Genomic DNA, 11624 nt, shown 5'->3' on the forward strand with positions numbered 1-11624 from the left:
TCTCAGGGACGTAAGTCTTCCAGTTACCTAAGGTAGGTTTCTGTTAGAGGTTTCAATAATCTGCTTTCCAAGTAATTGGCTATCATTATCAGAGGTGTCTGCTAGCCTTCAATACATAGTAAAAGGTATACAACTTGAGATACTTCAGATTCAACGTGAAATTTGACAATGCTTTTAATACAGCACATGTGTTCTCAGGTGGATTTGAAATTTCCACTTGTTATGGTGGAAATTCTTGACCATGAAGGAAGAATGCTGCTAATACTTATGAAGTAAAATAACAAAATTTTTGGCAGAAGTGTATATTCATACGTTCAAATGTATGTCCCACTGATTTCATTTTAGTGAGACGTTTCTCTAGAAAAACAAGTAAACTTTATCCTCAAAAATAGTTGGTATTGTTGCAAATTTAGAATAATGTTAAAAGTCTTCTATAACAGAGACAGACTGGAAGAAATAAACAATATTTTGGGTTTTTAAAAGCTCAGTCCAATTTGATCAGCTTGGTCTAGTGGAAGGGGTCCTCTGCCTTTGGCAGGGGGTTTGGAACTGGATGATCTTCAAGGTCCCTTCCAACCCAAATCATTCTATGATTCTATAATTTAACACTTGGTAATAAAAATAAACTGATATTTTGATTATGCTTGGCATATATGCTTCAAAACAAATACCATGTTTCGTCTGATAAACTAAGGTGTTAATAATCTTGCAGCATTCAAAACAACCAAGATTTTATTCTCAACTTTAAGTGAAGCTGGATTTAGAACATACTATATGTCAATTCTGATTTTTACTTTTAAGAATGGAAGATTTTAAGAGAGTGTAGTACATGATCCTCTCTAATTCATGCTGAAAGAAAGGTGAAGTTGGGTATTAAATTATATTGTTTGAGAGTCAACCCAACAGGGACATCGTATTAGAAAGCAATATCCATTTTGGCATCTTGAACCTTTCTTTATCTCTCATTATTTTAACGAAATGATGGCAATAACTGGATAACTCCATGCTATGGTGTCTGATAGTCCATTGGTTCAGGTTTTATAACCACACAGCATAAACAGTGCTGCATACTCATTATCTGCATTGTAAACCCATGATCTATAGAATAAAAGTGTTTTATAGTCATGATCTCTTGGCACTGAGATTATAACACTACTTAATGTTATATCTGAAAGGATAAAATAAGATTAATAGGCTTATTGCCAATAAGCAAAAATACATTTTCTACAAGACTGGTGTTTTCAAGCTTATGGAATATTGTTCAAAAAAGGTAGGAATGATAATTGAGCTATAAAATTTTGCCCGTGTGTAAAACACTATCACTCTGCTTATTTCAAAGAAATGTGCTTAAATAACACTGTGCTTAAAGAGACTGCTGACTAGCTCTGAACATCACAACAACCACTGTAACAGATTGTGCTTTTCAGATTGATAACATATACACCCATGTTTCATTGAATAATTATATCACTTAAAAACAGCTAATGGCTTAAGCACTATCAGTTACATATGAGCACATCATTTCTCAAGGATTAATCTAACAAATAGTGATAGCAAAAAGGAAAAAAGATAATTTTTAAGATGGGGGCGAGGAAGAAGATGGGAGGAGAGTATTCAGTTCTATAAGCAAATGTCTACAATTTCCTGCAGAATAATTGCCTGACAAATACATGGGTTTTCTTACAGCTGGCCTAAGCAATCATGTTGTCTTACTCATCCTACATGCTTACAGCAGTAGCTGCTTTGCTAGTGACTTGCAATGCACTGACTAAATATCCAGGAATCCCTGGGCTGCCTAGTATCCCTGGGCTGTCTGGCAGAGACGATCTGCAAGGACAGACACATCTATCAGGTAATTAAACATCCCTTTTTTTGCAACAAATCCTTGTCATGAGGCTGCAGGAATAAAAGAGAGTTAACACACAACGACATGTGCTTGTCAGGAAGCAGAGAAGGGAAAACTGAATGAAAGACCTAGTTTAATTTTGTTTTTCTAGAAGAGAACCCTCCTCTGTCTCCTCTGTTGAAATGAGGTTATCAATACTTAAACATATAACAGTAGTACACATAAATATACATATATATAACTTTGCAGTGCTTTTCCACTGACTTTCCAAACAATATGGCTTCTTTCACAGCAGAAGCTTTTTTTTTTTCTTAAGTATGAAGAAATTTTATTAAGCATTTACAAGTGTAATGAAAAGGCTTCTGGCATGTTTCTGTAGTATTCAAAGATGCTATGTGCAAAAGTAGTCTGGAAGCAACACTTTGCATTATGTAATTTTCTTTCCATGTAGGAATGCTTTCTCTGGATCCATTACCAAGGCTAAAGCACTATCAAATTCACAGATGTAATACATTTCAGTTTGATATTAAGTTCTGTTTCATCCTAAAGTTTCTAGAATGCACATCAATTGAAAAGAAAAATATGCTTCTCGTCTTTTCTTTCAGGTCTCAGAGGAGCCTCTGGAAGTGTGGTGGGGCCTCCTGTAAAACAACTTACTTGTCCACAAGGTGAGAAACAAGAAAAAGGGGATACTGGGCCATTGTGTGAAACAGGCTGATGTCCTAGTAACATCCTGTCAGTCAAATGGATTTTTTATTGGGTCAAATATGTTGTTTTTTCACTGACTGTGCCGTGAAGTATGAGTTGCAACATGCAACTCAGAATGAGGGAGATGCAGCATATTTTGTGTTTCTACACTGTCATTTGTTTTAGTTGTGAATAATGGGATTACAGTCATGGAAGCACACTTGTAACTTTATTCTATATGTAGGACCATTGTTATCCATAGAGATTTGAAGGAAAATATAAAAAAAATAAAAGTCATCTGCTCTTATAGTCAGTTCCTATCGTTAACAAGCAGTGCTGGATGGACTGTATCTCACATGAGCTAGACCCTCCCATATAGGTGTTTGTGGTGTCCACTGAGGTAAGATCCTACTGTAAAAAGAAAGTATCCACCCAACCCAGCAGATTAAAAAGAAAATTGTATGGTGCCATAGAAATTATTCCCTCCCAAAAATCTTTCTTGTGCCTGTTCGTTATTTAGAATGAAACAAATTGTTTGACAAACATAAAGCTTCAACCTAGAAAAATTAATTTTCTTCTGGGTAGAGGGGAATTATCATATTTCAATATGATAAGCAGCATATTTCAATAGGTTGGAGGATTTTATTTGCTTTAATATAGGCTAACAACAGTGTAAAAAATACTGTGAAAATATTTATTTTACACCAGATGATGTTAAAAAAATACATTGTGTGCCAGTTAGCTTTGGAAAGTGACTGGTTTCATCCAAGGAATTGTTCCTATTAGCAGTGCCTGCTTGATTGTATAATTTATTTTGTTTCACTTTGTAGGTCTACCCAAATCTCTGAACACTGAAGTCCACAAAGTCTTAAATTTGAAACACCGACTTTCCAGACTTAAAGGCGGTAATTTTTCCTGTTTTTACTTTTTCAGTTCACAATCAGTTTTAAGTGCAAGAGGCAAAATTACAGCATCATGACTTGCAAGAAAGAAATTGCAATTAAAAATGGTACTACATCCCAAAACTCAATATCCTCATCCAAAGCAGGGGAGATCAGAACTCATTTTCCCTGGAGAAGCAGATTTCTCTCAGGAGCACTGATGTGTATTTATTCAAATATGATTTATAAGACAAAAAAAATCTAAATGATGTTGGACTTTCCAGATGAATTCATAGGAACTCCTCAGCCTTGTACCATGTTGGTCTGTTTCTCTAATAACTTTTAATTTTCTCTTCAACTCTTGATTTCTCTTTCTTTGCTTTCTTGTCAATATGCAGTAGGAAGTTGAAAAAGCTAACTAGTTGGGTATTTTTCTTTATGTTTTAGTGCTTGTTTTGAAGGGGAAAATAAGAGAAGTAAGAGAAAAAATATTTGCCAGCAATGGGGAGAAAGTTGATTTTGCATCTGCATTAGCATCCTGTGAAGACGCTAGAGGAACTCTTGCAACTCCTATGAATGAAGAGGAGAATAAAGCTATTTTGGGTATTGTGAAAGAGTATAACCAATATGCTTACCTGGGCATTAAAATAGGTGAGGATGCAGGTCAATTTAAGTATCTAAATGGCATCCCTGTGAATTATACCAAGTGGTATCAAAATGAGCCTAATGGCAAAAGGACAGAAAAATGTGTAGAGATGTACAACGATGGGAGCTGGAATGACAAAAAATGTAACCTGCGTCGCCTCACAATCTGTGAATTTTAAAGAATGACCTTTCAGCCACCTCAGAGGATCAAGACAATGAAATACCCTGTGTTTCAGGTTTATGCAGCTTCTGAAATTATTCTATGTCAGAAAATCTAAAATTAATCATATTATGGTAATTTTTATCCTTAAGAAAACATCAAGTGTGGTGCATGATTAACATAATTAAAATGTATCTAATCTGATGTGTTTATCTCTTTTATATGGTTGTGACTAGCTCAGAATTAATTTTTCATGGCAAAATGTCTCTGTAAACTGTGCTTTTGTGAAGATAAAATTTAAATTTCCAAGGTCTACCTTGGGATATAGGAAAAGTCTGAGACTGAAGTTGCCCATGTCATAATAGTGAAAATATTTCCAAGTATTTAATAGTTGCTGCCTTAAGAGATGCACAGAGGTTTACTTCACTGGAGCAGTTATAGTCTTAGGTTATGTATATCTCCTTGAATTATAGGGCTTTTAACTGTGTCATACTGAAGCATGCACTGATTCATTCAGCATTCATATTTAACTTTCATTTTATAAAAACATTATCAGTCCCAGACAGAACAAATTTTCTATATAATATATTCTATATAAAACACTAATATAAACACTACATTAGGTCCGTGTAGATATAGAAATGCATGTATAAAATACAAAAGATGGTATTTTCCTCCTTAAGCATCACATTTCCTCATAAAACTAAAATTGTTGCAGTGTTAAAGGCCACGTCTCCCAAACCACTGAACATCTATATTTTGGGGAAGCAGGGAAGATTTGAAAGTTCAATCAGTTCGAACACCAGCTATTTCTCTGCTGATGTCATGCCAAGCACGCACAAAGTCAGACAGTGAATCAAATCCACTGGGATCAAGCAGCACCTTTTCACAACTTATTTTCACCACTACCCAGTTTGGGGAATCTGGCAAGCAGTGGGAGGTTAACAAGGTACCATGAGTAGTGAATTCTCACACATTTTCCTTGCAGTGTGGAAGTCTTGGGCTCATCAGCTATCATTTTCACACTCCCTAAGAGTAAAAATATGGAAGCACTGAAGTTAACGTTCACACATAAAGACTTCTACTTCATCTTCCCCTCCTCCCCCACATATGACTCTGCAGGGAGCCTTGAGGAACCTGGACTTGACTCTGGGTGGTGGTGTCCCTTGTCTCTTGGCTGAGGAAGAGATGGGGTCTATTAACATGGTAATTTCAAGCCCTCTCGAGTAGGAAAGCGTTAACATCTTCAGATGCAAGAGATAAGGGATATTTTTGGCAGAGTGGTGTCCCTCAGGGACTGGTGTTGGGACCGGTCTTGTTTAACATCTTTGTTGGTGACATGGACAATGGAATTGAGTGCGCCCTCAGCAAGTTTGCCAATGACACCAAGCTGTGTGGTTTGGTTGATACACTGGAGGGAAGGAATGCCATCCAGAGGGACCTTGACACACTTGTGAGGTGGGTTGATGCCAACCTCATGAAGTTTAACCATGACAAGTGCAAGGTCCTATAACTGGGTCAGAGAAATCCCAGGCACAGCTACAGGTTGGGCAGAGAAGAGATTCAGAGCAGCCCTGCGGAGAAGGACTTGGGGGTGTTGGTTGATGAGAAAATGAACATGAGCCAGCTTCAGTGTGTGCTTACAGCCCAGAAACCAACCGTACCCTGGGCTGCATCAAAAGGAGCGTGACCAGCAGGTCAAAAGAGGTGATCCTGCCCCTCTACTCTGCACTTGTGAGACCTCACTTGGAGCATTGTGTACAGTTCTGGTGTCCTCAACATAAAAAGGACATGGAACTGTTAGAACAAGTCCAGAGGAGGCCACGAGGATGATCAGGGACTGGAGCACCTCCCATATGAAGACAGGCTGAGAAAATTGGGGCTGTTCAGACCTCAGAGCAGCCTTCTAGTATCTGAAGGGGGCCTACAGGGATGTTGGGGAGAGACTCTTCACTAGGGACTGTAGTGATAGGACAAGGGGTAACGGGTTCAAACTTAAACAGGGGAGGTTTAGACTGGATATAAGGAAGAAATTCTTTGCTGTTAGGGTGGTGAGGCACTGGAATGGGTTGCCCAGGGAGGTTGTGAATGCTCCATTCCTGGCAGTGTTCAAGGCCAGGTTGGATGAAGCCTTGGGTGTCATGCTTTATTGTGAGGTGTCCGTGCCCATGGCAGGGGGGTTGGAACTGGATGATCTTGAGGTCCTTTCCAACCCTAACTATTCTATGATTCTATGATTTTGGTACAGCACTGCATATAGCACTCTAGGTCATCTGAGAGCAGACAGGGACTTTGAAATGGATAAAGTACACCCAGTATCATGTTGGATAGATCTCTAAGCATGAACCTACTTTTCAAAACAGTACTATCAGTACTAACAGTACTTTCAGAACTATGACCATGATACTATTTTGGCCAAAAATCTCAAATATTAAGGGATTATATCATGCCATGACAAAAATTCTGACTTTGGGGTTACTTTGAGAAAAGATAAGGCTAAACTAGTACCCTATAATTTTCCTCAGTTTAGCTCCAACTAGCTACACTAAATCTGCTATAAAGAGTTGAAGCTTTATTTAAAACTACCTCTATTTCTGGTGATTTAATTATTAGTAATGTAATGTGTAAACCTTGTTAGCCATTTCTGAGCCTTTTATACACATCCTTTCTTAGAGCAAGTTGATTAAATGGAATAAGAAGGCATCATGTTGGAGAAAGTGGAAAAACTAAACTAAGATCACTCTGCTAACACGATCTTCAAGACACTTGGATGCTTTTTTTCCAGTTAAGAAAATTATTACTTTCTGTCAAAAGCTACTTTTTATTACATCAACAAGCAAAGCATCTAGCTTAGGTCTCAAAGACCAGTTTGTTTCAGCTTAACCCATTAATATTGGTGGGACAAGAGAGGAGAAGACACAACAAATAACACACACATATGCAGCATAAAAATAAAAACTCTTCAGATTCAAAGCACTGCCAGGCAACACTTTCCTCTCTGTGGTTCACACTGAGTTCTGTAAAATCTGAGGTAATTGAATAAAACACCTTGGCTATTTTCATAAAATATCTCCACATAACATCATAATCACCCCTTCTCTTGCTATGCTCTAACCTTCCCCTTACACCATTCTGGAGCAGCCCTCCTTGTTCTGTGTCCAAAGTCTTCACTAGGCCTGATACTGAAAATATCAAGAGGAGGTCCTACCTGTTTATAAAAACTTGCCACATTCTTTTGCATGGACTTTTATCTCCTAACTTTGATGAACTTCAGAGGGGGGGATAAAAAAGCCAGTCCAGTGTCAACCATCATATGTGGAAGAAATAAAATCCCTTAATAAAAGTAATATTCTACCAACAGGCTTGGAAAGCATTTTTATCCCATATAAAATTATATTATATATAAGAATTAAAATCCTGGTGAATGTACATACTCAGTAGAATGTTACTTGGTTATTCTTTGCAGTTTCATAGAGTAACATAAAAATATCTAGAAATTATTATTTTAGTCTCTTAGATAGCTTTCATGTGTGTGTGTGTAACCCTAGCATTTTAAACCCTCAAGTGCTCCTTAAATCACTTAACAGCATTTTAGTCTATTTTTCATGAAAGATCTAAATTATGCATTTATGCATTAACAGATTTTATTTTTTCTTAAATGGACAGAGAAGTGAGGCACAAGAAGAAACACTTTTTGTTTTCTTTTCTCTGTTCTGTTACTGTAGGATAAATAATGTTGATAAAATCTTTTCTTAGAAACACAATGAGCTAGAATAATCCCTGGTGCACAATGACCAGATCGGGGAAAGGCAGGTCAGTCTTTTTTAATTTATAATAATTTGCTACAGAAAAGCAATCTAACAGTAAGATCTTTAACTCAGGAAATAACTTATTCACTTCTCAAATGCTATAAAAGCTGATTTTGATAGTTAAGATCTCAGTACAAGGTAAAAGGTCACAAAAATTCAGTTCTTTCTGAAGCAAATGGCCTGCATATCACGTAAGAGAAATTTAATGTAATTGTTACTACAATATATGTAACAGTGAGAGGTTTTTCTAACCATAAAAATGATGGATGCTGATTTCAGAGGGAATTTGCTCTGGTCTAGAGTGATATCTTTTATAACTGTATAATTTAATTAGGTATTTTAACTTGGAAAGACTATTAGCAATTTTGAACAGTCAAAAACCAGCCTCCCAGCCCCATCAGTCCCCACCATGGGTAAAGAAATGGACCTTCAGTTACAGCAAGCAAGTATTTTTCTGTGGCTTCCTGATTTTTGTAGAAATTTGATTAAAAGAGACACAAGTCCCATGGTTCCTGGGAAAGATGAGCTCAAATTCAACACCAGTGAACACAGTAACTGGCAGGATGTGACACAGGCTGGCAGGGCTACCTCCTCTAAATTGTGCCAGTGTCTCCTTTTTTCATTATTAGTTTTGAAGCCAAACTTATAAAAGAATAATTATGTTCTCTATTTTTTCCCATAACATATATTGTGGAAAAATACCAGTACTTGCTGCCAGTATTATCCTAGCAGTGCTGAAAATAGGTAGGCTAAAGGTTAATCATACATTTTACATTTATTTGCAGCTTTTCTTTATAAGAACAATAAGTGCAAATGAGAGAGAGAAAATTTGCCACCAGGAAATTTGTTAGCTGGTTTTGAAACCATACTAAGAAGTGGTAGAAATACTAATAGCTCAATTAAAACTCTTATGAACCAAAGGAAAACAATGTTCTTGGGAGCATTGTGTAATGACATAACAGATATGTTTGGACCACAAAGAATGTCAGATTGCAAGTGATTTTCATTATCAGAAGTACTCTTATAAAATCATATTAACTGACAGTTATACAAACATACCTGAGTTTAAAGCACAATCATGTTTGGGAAGGAGAGGAGCACCCTTAAAAATTATAAGGGGACTTGAATTTTGTTTGAAGTCCTCTTGAAGGGGACTGGAATTTTATTTTCTTCTGCTAGGAAATCAGGGTTTGGCGGAATTTCATACAATCACAGAATGGTTTGGAAGGGACTGTAAAGGTAATCTAGTTCACAACCCTGCCACAGACAGGGACACTTTCCACTAGACCAGGCTCCTCAAAGCCCCATCCAACCTGCTGAACACTCCCAGGTGCTGTTGCCAGGTCCTGTTAAGCTTCTCATCAACCAACACCCCTTTCTCCTCAAGGCTGCTGTCAATCCAGGCTCTGCCCAGCCTGTACCTGTGCTTTAGGGAATGCCCCAAGCCATGTGCTCAAGTGTGGTAAGCCAGGTGTGATTCCAGGTGAAACTTGGAATGAAGCTTTTGTTCATCTTTGCCCTTGTGGCTCAGAAGCCGAAAGGAATGAAACAAGAATACCTTAACCCTTGAGGAGGGGGAAGCAATGATAGTGAACAATTTAATCATCTTCCACAGATAATGGAGGACAACTGCAGAATATATGGAAAAACAGTTTCATCTTATTCATGAACATGAGGGTTTTTTTCTCTCTCTCCCATTAGAATGCTATTTTGCTATTAACAACTACTGAAGAGATACTGTCTTGCTTTTTATATGTTCTAAACACAAAACATTCTCTTCCTGTGTTTTCCAGTTTAGCTGTATCAAGTGCTATATCAGAGATATCTAGTGACCTCCACGTGAATCCTTCACACATAACTTAATCAGTGGAGCAAGGTGACAGCATCATTTACAAGCAGTGATCACACTGACCACAGGTAAACACTGTCCATTAAAAAAAATAAAACAAACAAAAAAAGCCATGCTGAAGTTTGCCATCCCAGATGTCTGTATCTTGCTGAGTTCTTTGCTTCCTGTTTCTAAAGCTCAGCAAAACTAGCCTCAGCCCTCCACTGAGAGAGGGAGGACACTAGGGTCCTGCAGGTTTTTCCTGATATTTCAGGGCATTAAGTGAGTTGCTCAGGACAACGATTTGGAAGAGAAAAGGAAATGCAGAACGCACAGGACAAGGTAGTAATAACATAGGATGGAAACCACAGCAGAACAGTATAAAATCAATGTGAAGAGAAAATAGGAGTGGAGTTGGGGCCATTTAAGTACAGTGAAAAATGAAAGAATTTTCAAGGTTGAGGTATGACTAGCACTATGAAGGAAAAAAAAAGCTTTCAGGAGTTTAAGTATACAAAGAAATGGCTAATAAACAGGGTCATGGAAAGAACACACACCTGCTTTCATAAGCCGAAATTCAATGCTAGTGTCTGTATTTCTCAAAACAGTCAAGAAAGGAGTGTTGACCAATGTTTGTCTTTAGCATGTTTTGCATTTCCCTACCTACATTGTGCAATACAACCTTCTCTTAGAACATCCTTTATTTGTTAAGCTAGCATTGAAAGTATAAACCTCTTGATTATAGACGTGTAAACACAGAAAGGTTGCATCAATACTCAAATCTCATTTATTCTTTATCCCATCTGTATCCTTGACTCCGAGCTTCTGTGAGATGCAGATCAAAAGAAAACAGTTTACAAGTTATGACAGTTTTATAGAATATTCTATTAGACAATTATAACCAAGCATAGTATAAATGCAAGAATGTTTAGGTATCTATTATAGTTTGCTCTGTCTTATCAAAATGCTGATGAAAATCAAGAGAAGTTTAGAATTTATCAAATCTACATCAATTCTTCTCAGGAGTCCATCACACAAAACTGCAGTCACCCTCCAGGTTTTCCAGGCAATCAGTCAGCATGTGAAATCCACTAATGGATGCTAAGCCTCATCCTCTTCTCACACCTCCCTCACATGCAGTTTCTTCCAGATGCAATCCTAAAATTACAAAGGCCCAGGTTCTGCGGTGACCTTTCCTAAAGCTCTTCTGGATAACAGCTTGTCCTGTGTTCTGGGTTATTGGGGGGGGGGGGGGGGGGTTGATTGGTTGGTTTTTGTTCAGTTTTGGTTTTGGGGTTTGGGTTTTTTGTTTTAATAAAACAGTTCAAAAACTTCAGCTAAAAGAATGTTAAAAGCAGTAACTCAAACACTCAAAAGCTGAGAAACTTGAAATTTAACAAAAAACTTTAAACAAAGTTTACTCATACAAATTTGAACCAGCCCTCTTCTGTCAGCATACATGCAATTGGGTACTGCTTATTTATTTTTCACAGGGCTGGTGCCTTTTCCAGGGCACTCAGGACACAATGCTGCAGGGATTAATCAGGTTTCTGTGGGCACAATAACAATGACAAAGGACTCTACATTAGCTGCTGAGCTAAGTATGAAAGTGCAAGGTATAGGTGCAGACAGCTTGTGGAGGTGATCTAGGCTTGCTTAGATTCAGTAGCATTTTAGAATAATATGGATATTGCTCACATTCTCCACCTAATCTCAGGGCACCTATTCAACTGACTCAGATTTTAGCCTTGCTGCATGCAACATGAGG

General features: G+C 37.6%; 1 protein-coding gene across 1 annotated transcript; it reads left to right on the top strand.

The window, feature by feature from the left end:
• Positions 1-1701: 1701 nt before the first annotated feature.
• LOC106023295 (pulmonary surfactant-associated protein A-like) lies at positions 1702-4238 on the top strand. Its single transcript, XM_034062478.1, has 3 exons — positions 1702-1852; positions 3364-3438; positions 3862-4238. Exons 1-3 carry the CDS (start codon positions 1702-1704, stop codon positions 4236-4238), a joined length of 603 nt encoding a protein of 200 aa, XP_033918369.1.
• Positions 4239-11624: the final 7386 nt, after the last annotated feature.

The sequence above is a fragment of the Melopsittacus undulatus genome, chromosome 4 (genome assembly GCF_012275295.1).
Source record: "Melopsittacus undulatus isolate bMelUnd1 chromosome 4, bMelUnd1.mat.Z, whole genome shotgun sequence".
Taxonomy (NCBI): Eukaryota; Metazoa; Chordata; class Aves; order Psittaciformes; family Psittaculidae; genus Melopsittacus; species Melopsittacus undulatus.

Bases quoted from the DNA above. Each gene is read 5' to 3' on its own strand.
- LOC106023295 (XM_034062478.1), top strand. From the start codon at position 1,702: ATGTTGTCTTACTCATCCTACATGCTTACAGCAGTAGCTGCTTTGCTA. The intron at 1,853-3,363 runs GTAATTAAACAT...TTCACTTTGTAG, and splicing joins AGGACAGACACATCTATCAG to GTCTACCCAAATCTCTGAAC. The intron at 3,439-3,861 runs GTAATTTTTCCT...TTTATGTTTTAG, and splicing joins ACTTTCCAGACTTAAAGGCG to TGCTTGTTTTGAAGGGGAAA.